This window comes from Propithecus coquereli, unplaced genomic scaffold (assembly GCF_000956105.1).
Source record: "Propithecus coquereli isolate 6110/MARCELLA unplaced genomic scaffold, Pcoq_1.0 Scaffold138, whole genome shotgun sequence".
Classification (NCBI taxonomy): Eukaryota; Metazoa; Chordata; class Mammalia; order Primates; family Indriidae; genus Propithecus; species Propithecus coquereli.
In genome coordinates this window covers 5,199,947-5,220,850 of record NW_012138080.1, presented here as the reverse complement: position 1 = coordinate 5,220,850, position 20,904 = coordinate 5,199,947, and the positions used below count along the sequence as shown (strand labels likewise).

Sequence of the window (20,904 nt, the reverse complement as noted above, 5' to 3'; positions counted from 1 at the left end):
ATAAAACAGGAATTAAAAAAAAATTTTTAACACCTGAAGTATTGTATAATTTTTAAAATCTTAACTTTTTCCTAGCTCAATAATGGCATTTCCCATAATTGTAATAAACGCATTTTAAAATTAAGAATAGTTAGGTAATGTTCATCGTTTCTGAGTCAAATTCAACTGACATAAGAATTTTAAATATCCCAGCATAAATTTATAGGGTTTTTAATATTCACTCTGTCATTAGAATACTACCTTGATATCTATCTACAAAATATTACTCAATTGTAGAGGAAATAGCTATGTACAGTAAATAGATTTTACATTAACAAACTATACTTTTACTTTGCATTTACTTTCTCATAATGGGAATAAATTATATATGTACACAAACTCAAACATATACATACATATGTTTACACATACATATATACTTGAATGCTAATTTGAGAAATTACATAAACTATTTTGATCTTTTAAAAATTTAATATTACATTTAAAATTGATCAAGATTCACATTTGTATGTTCAAGCTTAAATTTTTTAAAATCCCATTTTAAATAGCTTCACCTAGACATGTTATGTTTTAAAAGCCTGCATGTAAGTTTATCTGTTACCTGTTATACACTTTAAGAAAGGATTACTCACCTATAACACCAGTCACAGCTAGCTAGCTGCACTGACTTTGGCTTGGACAAACTACAATGTGGGTTCTGATTAATTTAAAGATTCCAGCGTACTTTTGCTACAAAAGCCATATCCTCTCACAACAAATAGGATTAAGTTTTGATGCTGCATTTGAGCCAAAGTGTTGAAATAAAGAGATTCTGTTTATGTCCATCTGCACTGAACTGTTTTGTTAATTTAAAAAACTCTTTTTTATATATAGGGCCAATTATTCATTCCCCGATTCAGTTTATTTGCTGAAGTTGATAATTACCTTGAAAAAAGGCAAGAGAAATACCTATAAACACTTTAATAGAAAAGACCTAAAGTTCTTGTAGTAAACCTTCAACCTTGCCACTATAAATACGCCTGGCACTTTGATGAAAATTAACACTAGTTTTGTAAAGAGCACATTGGGGGATTGCAGTCAAGTCTTATCTTTAGTTCCAGTCAACTAGCAATCCTGAAAGAGTTTGCATCATCATCAGAACAGGCCATTTGATAGGATTCTACCACTGTACCTAATCAATCTATGGAAGACTGTGGCTGTGCTGTGTAACAAAGCTAAAATAGATTTACAAATGGGGTTTTAGGGGATAAGCTCCTCCACGGGATTACATATTGATTTTAAATATAAAAAGCTTATCATATAAACCATAACTACAAAAATAGTGAACCTATGCATAAATCCCTTTAGAAGAGCACCCACTTCAAACTCTAAGCCAAGAATAAATCAAGATGTACAAAATCCTAGAGAAGATCCATTTCTTGTGCAGAAAATGAACATACCACTTTCTAAAAGCCCACCCCAATGTGTGCAGAAATGAATTTATCTTTCCTGAGGGGGCATTAAATAATCTGGAACAACAACAACAAAAAAAACTATAGGAAAAGTATCTAAAAGATGTTTGTTAGCTTGAGGGATCCTACAACTTAGCTCAGTAGAGTGAAACTCCTGCTATGAAAAACACCTCAGGAAAAAAGGGTAAAAAAACAGGCCAAAGTGATTATGTATTCTCAGAAGAATAGACATATTGAATATTATTTTTTTGCTCTCAAACCAAGCTATTAATATTTCTTTCAATGTGCTATAGCTATTAATATTCTGTGCTTTTCTCCCAGTGAATGGTTTCAGCAGATTTATTTGAAAAGATTTTTGTTTATTTATTACTAAAACTATCTTAAGGCTACTAAGTAGAAGAGATGGGGGAAAAAAGAGGAATGAACTTTAAAACAAAGGAAAGCAAAACAAAAACAACTAATGTTGCCTATTCATATGTTTTTCCATGGTGTTTTAACACTCAAACAAGCTACTGAACTGCATGTGTGTTCATATTATGGGTTAGTTCAGAAGACACTGTCTTCACAGAGCTGATCTTCACAATGATCAGAACCTCTCTAGGACAGCCCAGCCCACATACTGCCCAGGCAACTGGGGCAGCCCTCTCTCTAAGAAAGTATCTTTATTTGTAATCAACAGGCTGTTTCTTTCTTCAAGTCTCCTTTTTCCCTCAACCAGCAAGGAAAATTGGCGGAGTCAAGGCACAGTGAGATATGGGACAATGTAATTAAAAAACAAAAGAGAATGATAACTCAAAAAATTAACAATTATATTAAAAGTATTTTAAAAAGGAAAATATTATTTTTTCTCTCTTCTTCAAAAATATGACTTTCTACTGGTTTTCTCTTATGTCTAAGAAAGGTCAGACAGATAAAATGTTAGATTGTTTAAGATTGTTTAGGGATAGGATTGCCAGTGAAACTGGGATTATTTATATGTGTCATGGCCCTCTTTTTAAGATGGATATTTGGTTATAATACTGGTTTTGGGGATAGAACCAATATCTACACTGAAAGTCAACTATATTGTATCAAGCTATATTTCAGGGACAATTTATCTTTCTGTACATGAAAGGGTAGGTTAAAAAAAGGTAAAGAATACTCTGTGTTCAGTGTAATATAAAATAAATCTATAAAGAATAAACTGTATAATGAGTTATATATTATACATATTATATATTATATATTACACACATATATATACATACATACACTATATAAATAGTATTTGCTATACCTGCCTTTCAACTGACTAGCTTTCCAATCTCTTTTGATAACTATTATACCATGACTACAAAAATTATATTGAGAAGAAAAATATCATTTCGTATACTTACGCACTTTATTTCAATGGCAAGTTTCATAGAACTTTTAAATAATTTTGACAGATTTTACTGTCATTATCAATGATATAATTTAATACATTTGAATAGCCAGTTGAAGGAAACTGGATAACTGAAACCTTTTAAAATAAAGTAAATCAGATTTCTAAATGATGATATACAAATGTTGCCAGTGATATTTATTTAATGAGATTATGGATATAAAAGTAATTAAAAAAAACTTTTATAAAAATATATGACAGTATTTAGATAGCATGCATTTTAATAGTTATTAAAATAGTTTAAGAATATAAGGTTTCACTTGGCTTTCCCTTACAAACTTAAATTTCTAGTTTCTAAACTAATTAGAATTGACTTATTATGGATCAGGTACCTTATCAGGTGAAGAATGAAATTACCATGGACAGTCAATGGGTTAAGAGGTCAATATAGAATAAGAAAATCAATTTGCATCGATTACACAAAAGGTCCATTTTACTGAGCCCAAAGGATTAGCTTTTAAGCAGACAACTTTGAACTATAAGACATTTTCAACTGAGAGGTATAAGGAGAACAGCGTTCTAAAAAAATTTTTTTAAAAATAATTATTTATAGTAAATGCCATAGTTAAGCTAGCTGATGTTTGCTGATATTATGAACCATGTGTAGGATTACTATATAATTCATTTAAAAGCTTTATGAAAAGTGTCAAAGTGTTTTATTTATCTCATATGCCAATCTTTGCCTAAACATTCACTTAATAGAAGTTGGAATCTTAAGAACTACAGTAAACTGGACAATGACATATTTCAATGTTGACATCAATTAAATATTAAGGTAAAATTTAGAGTGTGTGAACAATCAAAATGATAAATCTTTTCCAAATCTCTCCAGTGGAAACAACTTTAAATTGCACATAAGTAAAATGTAATTAAATCAACTAACTCCTTATATTTTCTATTTTATGGACATTTAAGCTTAATGGATCAAAAGTTAAGATAATTTTCTACTATTATTAATAGCAAACATAATGATTATCTATCTGAATTAGAGTCCTTGGGTTTATATGGATACTGCTTTCTGTCTCTAAGGCATTTATATGCAATTCCTGCAGGTCCCTAGTAGACCAGACCTAGTAAGACCAGATGTGTATCACACTCTTTAAATATTTTTGACAACTGACATCTCCCATACCTCATCACACCACAACATTTCTTACCTTCAATGGCTAGCATTGCCCGCAATTCCCGGTTCAGTAGCTCATACCTTCGTTCTAAATCATGTTCTTTTTCCCTAGGCAAGTTGCAAAAGTTCATCAATATGCTAATTACTAAATCATTAAACACTTAAAAGAACCTTTAGGTTACATTGATTTTAGGACTCATAACTGACTTTTCTCTTTAACTTTAAGCCACTCTAAACAAATGATACACAAACCCAAAACCTTTCTCAGTCGACTATTTACTAGTCCTATTATTTTCCTCTTTCAATTTTGAATAGGCAAAGAGGTATATTTTAATCTGAGGATAAGTGGTTTCGTTCTTTAATGCTTCTTGTGTTAAGTACCAGATATAAGGCTACTTTCTAAAATATTTTTTTTCACTGTTCATAATGAAGATTCTTTTGTCCAAAAGTCCATGTGAAAAGAACACAAGAAACATGAAAGTACTACCAGTGCAAATATAACATAGTGGCAAAGATTCAGGATTAGTTTAAGTTTTGTGCTTCATCATAACTCTTTTGTCAAGTTCAGGCATAGCAGAAATTATAAAATTTTTCACCAAAATAAAACATGTAAGCCTGCTCATTCCCACACTAGGTGGCATACTATAAGAACACTACCAGTGAGCAGAAAGGAACAATCATTAAGTCCTGTAGTGAACTAACTGCTAAAGACTAAGAATGCTTACATTTAATTTAGTCTCCATTTTACTGTAATTCTTGCAATCATTAAAAGGTCACTTCTGTTTTAGTAATTAATCTCTTATCCCAAAATTTAGAGTAACATCGCCTGTAGACTATAAATGTCCTTTTGTCCTTATTCAGAATTATTTTTATTTTTTACCTTAGAATTTGTTATGAAATAAACTTCAATTTTATTTCTCTTCCCCTCTAATCCTCAATATAAACCAAATCTCCTTTTTCACACAAGTGATTTATTTCTTAAACATGAAAACTGTTTATATTCCTTGGCCTTCTGTATAATAAACACTTTTTCAGTGTCTATCATTCCATTTAAAAATTCTTATTATTCAAATAAAAACTGTTACATATTATTTTTAATTTTTATAAAAACTTACTGTAATCTCTAAGGAAAGAAAAAAAAAATTAGACCTAAAAAATATGAAACTCCAAAGAAGGAATAACAAAAAGCCTAAGATTTATCAATGTTGTAGGAAAAACAAGCATAATCATGAGTACTTACAGAAGAGAGAGCTGGTTCATTCTCCTTATTAAGGCATTTTTCTTATTAACTAACATAAACCATTCCTGCATCATAGCTTCTTCTTCTTCTGTGTTCCTTCCTACAATCCAGGAAGAGTTACCTCTTATTATATGACATTATGCAAACCAAATAATAGTTTAGCACAAGATTTAACATGGAAAAATATTTTAGCCACTTCAATATTACATATTAAACTACTTACAATAATATAAGATTAAAATCCAAGGCCTGAAAAAACGAAATCAATATTTAAAAACTCATAAGCCAATCTTCTAAAGCCGATATTATTCGGCATGTGTATTTTAGTCCCCCTGAACATACCTATGGATCATATTAACACTAAGTACAGTAAACAAAATGTCCCACCTTTTAAATCCTCCCCAGAGGCTGACTTGCTATTATGTTTCAGTGAGGAACTCATGGAGCTGACAGACACATAGTCATGATAAAGAAAAAAAAAAAACAAAAAAAACCCCTGTAACATTAAAAAATCATTATGAGAATCATAAGACTAACAGGAAGATCAGAGAAGTCCAGAGACTATGTGAAAGCTTCCACTGTAACCACTTGCTTTTTTTCTTATTTACCTCCCCAAAGGTAAACTAAAGATATATACACAATTACCATTCTGGAATGTGTCATCCTTAGTATGGTAAATCACTTATAAATTATTAAATACAATGTAAATGACCAGGCTACAAAAAAGTACCTACAGTTATGTGTGAAAAAGAAAATTACAATGAACATAATAATGTTCAGAAAACATTTGAGCACAGAGATAATCTAATATTTTAGATTACAAAGTCACTGACTACATACAGGAGATATTTAAAATTCACTATCCCTAATATCCATTCTATCATCTATACTACCTTTATGCCCTCCGACAAAGGCCAGTACATTAAGGATTATATAAGGCATAGTACATATTTGGCATTATTCATGTAGAAGTAGGCCACAATTATACTCAAGAAAAATATTAATTGTCCCCACATTTGTCCTCCTTCTTCCTTCAAATTATACCTAGTCAAATTTACAACTTTTGACTTTTTTCCTGAATTTCCCCCATGATTGGTTTATTGCTTTTCTAAGCTACTATTTAATACTGTCCAACTTCTGTACAGCACTCATAGGGTTAATTTAAATATCTAATAAAAAATTAAATATCCTAGGTAAGATTATTAATCCCTAAGTTTTATTTTCTTTTTAAGTGAGATATTTCCTTTTAACTTTTAAACACACTACATGTCCATTTAAAAAATTCAAATACAAAGGTATAATTGAGTAGAAAGTCAAGTCTAGTCCTCTTTCACCAACCCCACACTCCCCATTTCCTCCGTTCAAGAAGTACTATTACAGTTTAGCTTATCTCCTTCCAGACTGCATAGATAGCTATGTCTATCACACGTGTCTATATTTTATCTATAGACAAATATAGGTTTCTTTCCTTTATGATAAATGAGATCATATTGTGTGTTGGCCTATGATTTGTTTTGTTATGCTGTCCAAATATCTACCTCATTCTCTTTAATGCTTGCATAAATTGTGGACATACCATATTTTATTTAAATATTTCCACATTAATATAAATTTAAATAAATTTTTAGAATGAAAATAGAATATTAAAAGCTGATCTCTGTGTTAAAGATTAAACATGTATTTTTAGAGCATCCTTGTAAAATAGATATTTGTTGTTCATCATTACGGAGAATAGTGAGGATATATGCTTTCATTAAATGCTATTAAAACTAATGGTATGAAGCCGACTTAGGACAGATTCTTTCAGAGTCTGAACAAAAGTCTTTATTGTTTTACAGTATTTTTAATCTCTCTTTTAGGGTAGCTGGTTTTGTATTCACTTTGGACCATGTGATGTCTTGACACTGGTCATGTGATATAGGCTGCGATAGGCACAAATCCCTGGGCAGCAACAAAAGAAGAAAGAGTAAAAAGAAAAAGCTGAGAAAAAGCTTGCAATTTGGAAAAAGGCCAATTGTACCCTGGTGAAGGCCTTTTTGATCAGTGAAATGCCACATGTGTGCAATATTAATAGGTGTAGATTTTATGATATTTTATTTTCTGATTAAAGACTTAATTCTTGTGTTCATAACCTAAATGTCTTCTAAAAATATAGACATATTAAAACTTTGAGTTTAACTTAACCTATAATTGAGGCTTTCAGGCAATACTAGAAGCAACCAGCCTACTCTTAAATTAGCATCATTTTCTTCAATGGAAGACTGCTTCCTTGAGAATAACAATATTGATGTGGTACTGTGTTATTTTCAGTTTAACTCATGCCTATGATTTTTCGGTAAGAATAAAAGATCCTCCTCCCCTAATAGTTAGGAAATGACTAATAATAAAAGAATCTCATGTTTCAAAAGGAAATAAGCCTAACAATAAGAAATATTTAAAGACATATTACACGTTGCTACATAGATTATTTAAATTAACTGAAAAAACATTTCGTATCACTAAATCCTTATCTGAGATAGTATACAATCATGGAAATCTATACTTAGCCTAGTAATAAAAAATTAAAATTTCTTCTAATACATTATTACACTATTGTTTTTAGGGATTTTAAATTTTTAAAATTTAAAAAGCTTTTAAAAGCCAGTAAGTTGAACCATTACAAATTAATCCTGACTTTAATAACTGGTTAAAGACCCCTTTAGCTTTATAAGTAACAAAAAATATTAAAGCCTGTGATCACAGTCAGCTTTTCTCATTTCTCCTCTAACCATTTGTTATTTAATCCAATACTAGTAATCCAATTTGTCCATCAGACTTTTAAAGGGCAGAATGCAACTTCCTCAGCTTAGACACTTTTCAAAGTACAATATATTTTTCAAATGAATGCTGGATGTTTCATTTTTCCCAACTGTTCCTAGCTCTAATGCATGAGGAAAAAAAGAACAAGATGAACATTGTTCATACTGATTAAGTAAGAGCTCATTAAAGAGCTGTCAGTGCGGTACTTTGAATATGCATGAAGCATATAATCAGATCTAGTACCGTCACTAGAGGAGAATACGGTAAGTACAAAGGATTGATTTAATTACTTAGAGTGGGCCGTGGTGGTAAAGCAGTCTTGTTAGTGCAAAAAGAAAAAGAGGTTGTATTCTGGCACTGTTAGAAAAAAGGCAGTTTTAGCTTCTGCCACAATACCTAATCTCGGAATAAAGCACTTTACATTGTTGCTTAAAATGAAGACTGTCATTATTTTATAAAATGGCCATAAATCATTTAATCTTGTTTAACCTCACCTGGTTAACTACCTCTTTTTCAAAATTATCCTTAATTTGTAATTACAACCACATTTTTGTCACCTTGGAGCCAATACTTTTTAAAATCTTAATTTCTTTTCAGTTTCATGCCCTGAAAAATTCAAGGTATATACAGTTGAAGGCCATTTTGAAATAAAAAATGACAATATACTACAGTTGAGTATATAGTTACTAAAATGTGAAAGTATGGCTCAGTTGTTACACTATATTTTAAAACATAGTACCTCATGTTTGTTAAAAACACATTGCCAATAAAAATATCATAAAAACTACTTAAGTAGCTTTCACTTTAACATTTTAAAGCATTGGACTAGTGAATTATAATCTCTGGTAATATTTTTTTCTATTTCATTTCCTTAAGACTTCTGCCTTTTATTTTGCTCCAGGAATGTAACATCTTTTCTGATATCACAAACTCTGAACGTCAGGGTTTTTTTAATCAATTATTTTAAAACGGACTATGATTTGTAAAAATTATGAAATAATCAAGGATAATAATAATGGCAGGAAAAGCAACTATCTGTAAATATAACTTCAAATCATTCTTCCTATCACAGTTAATAAAAACTACTTAATAGAAAGCATATAATGCACAGCATGACATGTAGTATAAATACCTAAATGTTAGCTGACTGTATCAATGACTTTTATATTCTATCTCCTCCAAAAAAACGATGTAAAATTTTGGTTTTTTTTCTGTTGTTGTTTTTTGTTTTGTTTTGTTTTTTGTTTTTTGAGACAGTCTTGCTCTGTTGCCCGAGCTAGAGTGCCGTGGCGTTAGCCTAGCTCACAGCAACCTCAAACTCCTGGGCTCAAGTGATCCTTCTGCTTCAGCCTCCCGAGTAGCTGGGACTACAGGCATGCGCCGCCATACGTGGCTAATGTTTTCTATATATTTTTAGTTGTCCAGCTAATTTCTTTCTATTTTTAGAAGAGATAGGGGTCTCTTCAGTAGAGACGGGGTCTCACTCTTGCTCAGGCTGTCTTGAACTCCTGACCTTGAGAGATCCTCCGGCCTCAGCCTCCCAAAGTGCTAGGATTACAGGCATGAGCCACTACGCCCAGCCTGTTTTGTTTTGTTTTGTTTTGTTTTTTTGAGACAGAGTCTCACTCTGTTGCCCAGGCTACAGTGCCATGGCGTCAGTCTAGCTCACAGCAACCTCAGACTCCTGGGCTCAAGCGATTCTCCTGATCCTCCTGCTTCAGCCTCCTGAGTAGCTGGGACTACAGGCACTCACCACCACGCCCAGCTAATTTTTTGTTTCTATTTTTAGTTGCCCGGCTAATTTTTTCTATTTTTAGTAGAGACAGGGTCTTGCTAATTTTTCTGTTTTTTGTAGAGATGGGGTCTTGCTCTTGCTCAGCTGGTCTTGAACTCCTTACGCCAAGCAATCCTGCCTCTCGGCTTCCCAGAGTGTTAAGATTATAGGCATGAGCCACTGCACCCAGCCAATGATGTAAAGTTAACATTTCATTCATTCATTCATTTAAGAATTTGTATTTTGCCCAGCATCTTTCTGCACACACCTGTAGTCCCTGCTACTTGGCAGGCTGAGGTAGGAGGATCACTTGAGCCCAGGAGTTTGAAGTTGCAGTGAGCTATGATGACACCACTGCACTCTAGTAGGGGCAACAGAGTGAGACCATATCAAAAAAAAAAAAAAAAAAAATGAATTTTTGTATGTTGTTTTTATTTATTTTTTCAGAAGTACTTGTTTTAATGTAAATTTAAAAATGAATAAAAGTGATACCAAACCCCTGAAATTGTGACTATTTTAAAAACTATCTTCTAATTAACTTTTCCTAATTAATCTTTCACCATAAAATTATTATCTATTTAGAAAGATAGTGAATTTTTTAGGCAGTGAATTCTTATATAAATGCAAAGTGAGGAACAACATATTTTTAGCTAAATAGAAGATGAATTCAATGGGAAAGCGCAAATACACATAAATACAGGCTGCTCTTGTACATGTATACAAATTCAAGATTTTCCACCATGAAAACATTAAAGAATGCTGAAATCTTGCTATAGCCCCATAGTGGGGATGCCTGACAGGTGACAGCCCTTAAAGGACACAGCACAGCAAAGCTAAACCAAACATAAAAACAAAAAAGCTGCCATTACAAATTGTCCTGATGGTCATTACAAAAATATGGTGACCTTTGAAAGACATACTACAATAGACAGACACATGAAGGTGTCCAACTAAGTGGTGCTGGAGAAACATATTTTATTTAATGGATGAAAAAGATGAATTTGCTGCAGTTATGTAGAATCATGGAGACATTAACTTCTAAGCCAATATTATTACGGGACTCCAGTGCCCCAGTTTTAGAAAATATTTAAACTTAGGAAATAGAGCTATATTATGAAAATAAATTTTACTATATAAGCAAATGTTTCTGCTCCAAGAATATCCTCAAACAGCATCAACATAAAAAAAGAATCTCGTAATCTTTATTGATATTTTAAGCAGTAATTGTCTTAAAACTATTTGCTCAGCATGATATATTTGTTATAGTGTTAAGAATATAAACTCTGGAGAAAAGCCCGTCTCCTTTTGTTGAAGTAAAATAAAAACTAACACACTCTCTCGAAATAAACACACCTTTTATTTACCCATTTGGTAAAACAGAATGTGGGGAGAGATTTGAGGCAGCATCTCTCTCCACATAACTTCTGACAGACTTCAGACTTCTATGTATGGACTTTCTATAGGACGAGGCATGGACAACTTCACCAAAGTTCTTCCTCAATAAATTTATACATAAAAAGAAGCTATTTCTAAAGGTTGGAAATTAATAGCAGTCCTCTTACTATTCAGTAACTCCTTACTCCTGAATAGGGCCTGAACAGCCTTTTTTTATGCTGAAGGTAAGCACTGGATTTCTCAAAAGGTAATAAACTAAGCACAAATTTAGGACAGAAATAAACAAAGAAACAAAAAAGCACCAAAATAGTCATCATGGAAAAATTATAACTGATGAAATTCTTTATATTTACTTAAAGTTTAGCATTTCAAAAAAATTACATGTGGGATGTGGGTTCCACCCATAACTTTTCATAGTTAGGAGCCTTTAAAGATATTAATATGACCCACATTTCAGGTTATGCATGACTATCTTGGCTATTTATGGATGGTCATTTGGCTTAAGTTAAAACACTCAGAACTCAGAAGCTGTATTTATTTTTTAAGGTACATTTAACATATTTTGTAAAATAGGACAAAATACAATGAGTCACTTTTATAGAAAACATTCACAAAAAGATAGTCGTCTACTTGGAGAATTAATTAAGCATCCTCCAGCAAGGGGAAAACTTGAATTGTGAGTGTCCTTTAAGGATGGATAGCTTCCCCACCAGTTCTCCCCTCTCCTAGAGCCCCTTTTGTTTGAACTGCACCTGCCAGACTCCCTTCTACTCGCTCCCTGTCCTCTAGCATTCTCATAGTCATGTCACAGGAATGACACGAAAGTGGCTCTAGAAGTAACTGAGATATTAATGTCCAAGATGAACATAAAGAGTTGAATAAAATTATTTCTTGAAAAGTGTGAGTGCAGAAAAGCAATATTTCTAGGTTAATATAGTTTAAGATATGTGATTTAAATAAGTATGTGTATATAGCTAAATTAAATATTGACATATTCACAAACTTCTATATATTCAAGTTGGTCAAAATTTCTGGGGGATACTCTCATTGGGAGATGGGGTTCATTTTAGGTCACTTGGGCACATGTGATAGTTTTTTGTAGGGTGGCCTCAGAACCCAATCCATAATTTAACTATTTTATGGAAAAGCACTTGACTCATAAATGAACTTTAAAGACCTCTTATAAATTAAGGAACACCTTTATGAATGTTTACTTACACTAATTCTGAGAAACTTCTGTGGATAAAACTATAAATTCTAGTAGGGTCAAGCATAATATATAATTATATACTGTCCACAGTTTCTGTGGCTGGTTAGAGCAGTCATTTTGAATATGATATAAATATGATGAACATTGTATCCACATCCAATATGGCTTTTGTTCAGTTGGTTTAAAAAAAATCGAGCCCCTCGATCTTAGACTAATTACTGAACCTCTCTAAACCTCAGTTTCTTCATCTCTATAAGGATATTTAATCATATTACTTTTACTTGATATAGTTGTTACAGGAATTAGATGAGGAAATCCATGTAAAGTAATTAGCACAGTACCCCAAACTGCAAGCTATGAAGATGATAATGAAGAAGGTGATGATGCTGCCTACAGCACTGAGCCAGGAGCTGGTGATACAAAGGTAATGAAGATGTGATCGCCGCCCCTCAAAAGGGATCATAATCTAGTATGGACACAAACATACAACCAGGGATAGCTGGAGTGAGAGTAAATTTCTAAACAATTTCATGGACACAAATTATATTTTTAATCTTTGCTATCATAACAAAGTCTATAGTTAGTATGTCATTGGCCCTAAGCAGGATAGGTAAAAAATGTGAGTAAATCAGTGCAAACCCATCTCTGTAGCTAGAAAAACAAAGTGAATGCCCTACTGGGTCAGCAGTGTCACTGTTGCATACAAAAGATAGCCATAGCTATGGTGACCCAACAATGTGTACTCCGAGTAGTGACAGTCTCTAGTTACTGGCAGTGGGTTTTAGAGACTTAAGAACAAAGCAATTCATGGAATACTGCTTAATATCAAAAGCCAAAAAAGGTAAATTTTAAAATTGCAAATTATGGATTAATGGAACACATCTAAAAGTTTTTTATTGGTTATGAAAATACAGTTAAAAATGAAAATTACAATTTGAAGTACAAATTGGTGTCATATGAAGAAAAGAAAGCCCTCAACAGGAAAAATCAAATATTTATAAAGCAAAAGCTTCATTGGGAAAGTAAGTTTTCATGATTTTTACAGGAAGAGATTTTGATGTTAAAAGCACAGCACCTTTAAAATCAGCTTGTGAAATTATCAATGTAGATGAAATAGCTGATTTACTAAGTGCCTGGTGTGAATGAGATTAGATTCTGTTGAAAGTATGGAAAATTAAATACATATAATTTTTAAAATATAGCAGGACAAACTCAGGCAGATATACTCTAAATGTGCTCCAGATAGGTTCCTTTCTAATAAAGAGTTTCTCCAAAGATGCATTATGCAGTCAGTCAGCTACTCTTCTAGGTAACCCCCTCCAGTGTTGCATAAAGTCGTTAAAAGTCCTTACAATATCATTCCCAGGGTATCTCCAGAGCCTCCAGTTTCCAATAAAGGACAAGTTCATGAGTTCAACTCCCAATATGCCTCCCGCACAGTAACTTTCTCTTCTACTCTGTACCTGCTTTGATCATGCTTGGGTTCAGATAACCAGATTAACACTGGGGTATATCCTTCCTATGCATTTATGTTTCTTTAAATTGACAAATAAACATTATATATATTTACCATGTACAACATGTTGTTTTGAAATATGTATACACTGTGGAATGTCTACACTGAGCTAATTAACAAATGAATTACCTCACAAAAGATGCTCTCATCTTTTTTTGTTGCGAGAACATTTAAAATCAGTTATTTTTGTAATTTTCAAGAGTACAATATATTATTTTAAACTATAGTCGCCATGTTGCACAATAGATCTCTTGAACTTATTCCTCCTATGTAACTGAAATTCTGTAAAATTTGACCAACATCTCCCCAACCTCACCACTGCCATTCACACTGCCCCAGCCCCTGGTAACCACCATTCTATTGTCTACTTCTATGAGTTCAACTTTTTTGGATTCCACATATAAGGGAGATCACGCAGTATTTGTCTTTCTGTGCCAGACCTATTTCACTTAACATAATGTCCTCATATGCATTTTCTTAAATATCTTCATTTTATGAGTGAGAGTGATGGGAATTATGCCTTTCCCATTCTTGGCTGCATCCACATTCATTCTCAAACCACAGAAGCCTAAGCAAGGAGAACAGTGCAGGACCTCCTCCAGCAGCTTTCTAACCTGAGCAGGGTTTAGACAATTACACACCACCTTGAAATCAAATGTAATAAATGCTGTTTTTCCAGAGCATACCAGGTGATCAGCATAAGTTTCAACACTATAATACTTCATCCAATGCCCCTCAACCTTCTCAGGGGAGCCATTCTTTTCACTAGGGTACACAGGAAACACTTATAATGAGCTTGGGTCTGCAATGCCATCTCCTGAAGTTGAGAACAGCAGTGTTTCAAAAAGACTGTCATATATTTCCTTCATTATATCACTGACAACCAATAACTTTTTTATAGTCTGGGAATAATAATGGTAATTATGATGACGATAATAACAGCATCAAATATGTAATGAAGTTATATAACTTACCTAAAGTCATACAGCTAGTTAGTGATGGAACCAGGGTTCAAATCTAAGCAGTCTGTCTTGTGAACCACCACTCTTAGCCACCCACTTAACACTTGAGACTCATAGGTAATCAGTATTACCAGAACAGGCTCTTTGTTTAGAATTCAGACCAACCTTGACAAAGCCTTCAGAGTGGCTCTGATAAACAAAAACAACCCTTCAAAACTCTGATAAACAAATTAACCCTCATTCTGTTCACTTAGTTCATCCATAACACAGGAGGTTTTGTTTACTCTTCCATGTAGGCCACTGGGGCTTAACAATGATCTCAGAGTAGCACATCGTACTTCACAAGAGGAGTTGGCCTTTCTTCTTATGCAAATGTGTCCATAGGACCCCTGAATTATATAGGTTGGTATATGATATCTTGCACAGATAGGGGATTCCCAGGATAGACCTGTCCACTTCTTGGGCAACTATATGCTACTTGTGATTATATTTGAGGCAATGGAAATGGCCATTCAATGAACATGGCCAAGCTAAGAATACTCTGCCTAGCGTTGGATTATCAGGGTGCATTTGAGTCCAGCTCTGTTCTTTAAGAGCTATGTGAACTTGGGTAAGTTACTTAATCTCCCCAGGACTCAGTTTCCTCATCTGTAAAGAGGAAATAACAGTACCATTTTATAGAGTTTTGTGAAGATTAAATGAATTAATATGTGTAAAGCACTTAGAATAGTGCCTGGTCTACAGTAAATGCTATATAAGTAATATAATGGTGATGTCATTGTTTCTCTCTCTGTCTCTATACACACACACACACACACACACACACACACATATGTACATACACATATGAGAGCCACATTTTTTTCTCAAGCTTCAGGATCCTTCCTTGACTCCTCGAATTGATAATGGGGCAAGGAATGGTGATTCCTCCTGGCAGAGTCTCAGAGTTTTTCTGACTATATATACAAGCACTAGAAATAGAAAGGCCTACTCACAGAAGTAAATATGTTGGGTGACTTGCTTCAAGTCTTAAAGTGTTAGTTCCACTGAGCATGATATTTCTAATGTCTTTACATATCTATTTTACTGGACCAATTAATCAAAATGCATCCTACTATCATTTAACCTTTTTCAATCTCCCCATGCATTCGAACTCATTGACTACCCATGCTCCATTTTTCTTTACTTAAAAGAGTTACTCAAATGTAAACCTTCCGTGAGACATTACCCTTTCTAAGGTTATACATGTTGTTAAGTAGATTCCAAAGATCCTTATGCTAATAGCAGTTTCTTCAGTCAGAAATTCAGAGAAAATCTAATGTGTGACTCCCAGAATGGCTACAATTCCCAAGGATAAAGTTATTTTCAGATTTCTCTTCAACTTAATCCCCAGGATATGTTCAATTACCCCTTTTACCATGATATACATTTTTAAATACCCCTTAGCCTGAAGAACATCATGCTACCTCAATAGTCCAGCTCAGATTCTGGCATAAATCTTATGGGCCAATTTCCAGCAGTTAGATATACGTCCTTGTGTTGTATATCCTTTCCTTCTCTCCAAAGCTGCAGCCTACCTAAAAAGGGCCAGAGCAATCACATCTAAAACACTTAGCCCATGCTCCCACTCAAATTTATGGTCAACTCCAAGTCTGTTTGGTCACAAATGTACCAGTTAATACAGCACTTCATTTCCCACACTCATTACCATCAAATCAAGTTACATATTTCAGATAGCACAATAGCTATCCAATCTCCACTGATACTTCTGTCGGATAATTTTAAAGAAAAAATTTTATCTTCTATAAATGATGAAAACTAATCTTTTAATGAAACTATTACCTAAAACCAAACTTTGTTAGCTTTATGGATATTTGATACTTTTTTCTAGAATGGTATTCTCTTTTGAATTGCAATGTTCAGTATAATTTTATTTAACCTTTTACTTTGATTCAAAATAAGCATCTGAGTCATAACAAATGGTGTTAAAGGTGTTAAGTAATTTTGGCTCCCTCTAATTTTATTCTCATGAGAAATTAAAATATTTAAAGCACTAAAATTCATAATAAACTCATTTTTAAAATAAAACTACATCAGCCCAATGTCTTCCTTGATTTACATCTTTAACTTGCCTTATGAAGCTACATCCTTCAGAAGCAATTAGATATAGCCATGACTAGCTCTGTCAAATTCCAGCCAAGAAGTTGTCTATGTAGGAGATATAACATGCTGGTAGGGAAGAAATATTAATGCTTTACACAATTCCTAGCTTTGACCACCAAGTGGTGCTATTAATTCAGAGCTAACTGGCATCGGGGTCATGGGTTTGGGTGTTTTGGGGATGGGTAAAGAATGGAGAAGCAGTATACAACCAGCAAGTAAATGCGGGAGACGTTCACAAGTCAGATAGATGTTCATTAACTCTGTGTACTGTGAATTCACATATCAATGTCACTAGTTTAAAAACAGAGGAGAAAACTAATTTATATGCTCTTATTTGGATGGTAAAGTCTACTGTATTCACTCGGGGGAAAATATATATATACACACGTGTGTGTGTGTATGTGTATATATACATATATATATATATATATATATATACACACACACACACATATATAGTATCAAACTTTATCCTATACAGTTGGTAAAAATAATTACTCTATTTAAAAAAAATTTTTTTTGGCCGGGCGCGGTGGCTCACGCCTGTAATCCTAGCACTCTGGGAGGTCGAGGCAGGCGGATTTTTTTAGCTCAGGAGTTCAAGATAAGCCTGGCAAGAGCGAGACCCCGTCTCTACTAAAAATAGAAAGAAATTAATTGAACAACTAAAAATATACAGAAAAAATTAGCCGGGCATGGTGGCACATGCCTGTAGTCCCAGCTACTCGGGAGGCTGAGGCAGTAGGATCGCTTGAGCCCAGGAGTTTGAGGTTGCTGTGAGCGAGGCTGACGCCACGGCACTCTAGCCCGGGCAAAAGAGTGAGACACTGTCTCAAAAAAAAAAAAAAAAATTTTTTTTAAATTATTATGGGTACATAATAGTTGTATATAATCACACTATTTTGATTAATCGTTCTTTCTCTAAAAAATTCCTCCAAATTCCATTAAAACAAAAACAAAAATCTTTACAAAAAACCTATTCAGCAAATATTAAAAAATTAATTGGTTATATTGAGCATTTAAAAGTATCTAATTTAATTTTTTAAAATAGGTATCAACTCAACAGTTTTTCACTAATTTATATTGTAAGAAATAGCTCCTTTGAGTGCACAAATGCTTTTCACATTCCAGCTCAGAAGTGACAAGTGGGGACAGGAAGCAGATATAATGACTATGTATCTATCTTCAGTTTTCTTATGCAAAGCACCTAGAGGCCTATGAAGGTGTTAAAACCATAACTAGTAATTAAAAGCAAGACATAATAATTTACCATCTACTGGAAGAACTGGCAATGTCTTCACAACAGAATGAACAAGATTTAAAAGCAAAACTTTGTAAACCTGTCAACAATAAAAGGAAGGTTCATGGCTATTCAACTGGACAATTTTATCTCCAAGATGAAGGACCTAATGAGGCCTGGTGTGCATCCAGTTATCTCTATACGGTAAAATCCGTATTTTTAAAAAATGTTTCCATTTGGGGAAATTGGAAGAAAGGTATCAGAATAGAGTCTGCACACTTCCATAAACTACCTTAATTTTGACTCAGAGGGTAACTCACACATACTTATCCATCTCTGATGTCATTCTTTGTCATATCAAATTATGAAATCTTGGTTAATCTTCTTAGGATAGTGTCAGGATGAAACAGAGGAAGAAAAAGTACATTTGTAAAGTTGACTCCTACATGATGCCCTAAAATAAATTTCTCAAAATACAATGCCTAAGTTCTTTCTGTATGTGCCTCACAGAACACATATAACTAGTATACCAATTCAATGGAACATATAGATCAAGAGACTAGCAGAATTCCTAAGGCTTCCTCCTACTTATTTATTTAGCAGTGAAAATTATGGTGTTCATACAAACATTTATCAAAGTTGTTTTTTATATATAACCTAAGAGTTATCAGCCTTTTTTCTTTTTTAAAACATCTGAGGAAATACAGGCTTAGAGAGGTTAAATAACTTGTCCAAGACCACCCAGATTCCAGTTGGGATTTTACTGATTTTAAAGTCTATGCTCTTAAATCTCTATGCTGTGCTACTTCCCTTAGCACTTGGAACACTATGAATTTAGTATATCTTAGCTCCGTATTTCTCGAACGTGGTCTGTAGATCGTCTGTATTAGAATTACCTAGAAAATGGGCCCTATCCCAGATCCACTGAATCAGAATCTTTCAAGCAGGGCCTGGGAATTTGTATTTTTAACAAATTCCTCAGGTATTTTTTTATGGATCTGAAAGCTTGAGAACCACTGTCTTGGCCCTTTCACAAAGAAGTCACTGAGATTAATTTTTCTTAAAAAAAGAAAGGGTGATATTCCATGTATAACATGTTATTTTAGCATTGGCATGGCATTACAAAAATTTAATTTCACATTCAGAAGAAAAACATGTTGCTGCCAAAATCAGTTCAAATGCCTAAATTTTGTTTCATAGATAGTTGCTGAGAAAAAACACATTTTCCTGGAATTTCTACTTTTTTAAATGTTAAAAAATTTTATTGCAATCTAGAGTAAGGATGTTCCTCACTTTAGGCAATAGACATGTTCCAAATTGAAAATTATGGTGATGTGATAATTCTTTAGGTTCAAAAATTATATTTACATTTCCAATTCAAAATTTCTAGTAGTGGAAAATACTTTCTAAATATCACTGGTAGAAATTATATATATTTGTTTTTCTGGATAAATGAATAAACATGAGTCAGCAGATGAGAAAGTCAATTTAAGATTATATATAGTAAAAAGTTGGGGCATACAGTCAGTGCCAAGGAGAGAGGAACAAATGTTAGAAATGAGAACCTTAGGAGGCTCTCTGCATTTCTGAATCAGAGAGGTTCCTTTCTAGAAACCTTATGATCCATACTCTGGTTTCCCTTCAGATGGTATAAATCTTTTACCTTTTACTAAAGATTTCTGTGGAGAGGAACAATTCTGAGTATTAATCCAATTTTTTGAGGCCCTGAGTCTGCTGGCTAGTAAAAAGAAAAACAAATCAAAAAAAGAAATCCTATGATCCAGTACCTATTGCATGAACTAGAATTATTCAACATTTGAATGCTACCACTTCAAGATATAATTTATATATTTTCCTTCTTAAATAGTCTAAATAATGAAATATACAGAGTATCCCAAAAGTCTCCACACAAAGGAAAAATTTTGTAATGAATATTTTGTAAATAAAAGTACATTTAGCTAAAACTTCCTATTTTCCCCATTTATGGCAACTTTTGGGATACCCTGTAGATAAAAGATACATGTTTGAATTACCTGAATGAATTGTGAGGGTAAAGAAAACTTGAAAGTATGATGTAAAGTTTTAATTGTCCTTGTATCTATAGAAGGAAAAAACTATGGAAAGAAAAGAATTGAGGAAAATTACTAATTTTTAAAATTGAAAGTATAAAAAGTAAAGAATAAAAGCACTATAAGCACCTTAAAATGTAAACTCTCCTTTTAAAACAAACTTTGCTATTTTCTTTACACTGTATGTCTATTCATTATTGATTATTTCCTCCAAATGTCTATTGTAGAACATATGTAATACAGAATAATGAATAAAATGTACAAATGTGAAAAGAGAATACTAATTTATTATAACTATTTTATTTAATGTTTGATGGTGATGGGTAAAATTCCTAGCATATTAATGTTTTTCATCTTTTGTTATCTTTTTTTTCAAAGGTGAGCTTGACAAATTTAAGTATGTAAGAGATCATATAGCTAATAATAACCAACATTTATTGAGCTCTTTCCATACTATATCCCAAGCACTGTGCAAATGTTTGATATAAAGTATCTAATTTAATTCTCACACTTTTCTTTTTTTTTTTTTTTTTTTTTTT

At 33.0% G+C, this 20,904-nt stretch overlaps 1 protein-coding gene across 3 annotated transcripts in view; it reads right to left on the bottom strand.

Moving 5' to 3' along the window:
• The window catches only part of EHBP1 (EH domain binding protein 1), a 345,442-nt gene that overhangs the window by 3,715 nt on the left and 320,823 nt on the right, over positions 1-20,904 (bottom strand). For all 3 annotated transcript variants that reach the window (XM_012639212.1, XM_012639213.1, XM_012639210.1), the window contains 2 exons: positions 5,238-5,337; positions 4,032-4,105 (listed from right to left, as the gene is read on the bottom strand). In XM_012639212.1, coding sequence (XP_012494666.1) covers positions 4,032-4,105; positions 5,238-5,337 — 174 coding nt within the window. The remainder of the gene's footprint in view (positions 1-4,031; positions 4,106-5,237; positions 5,338-20,904) is intronic.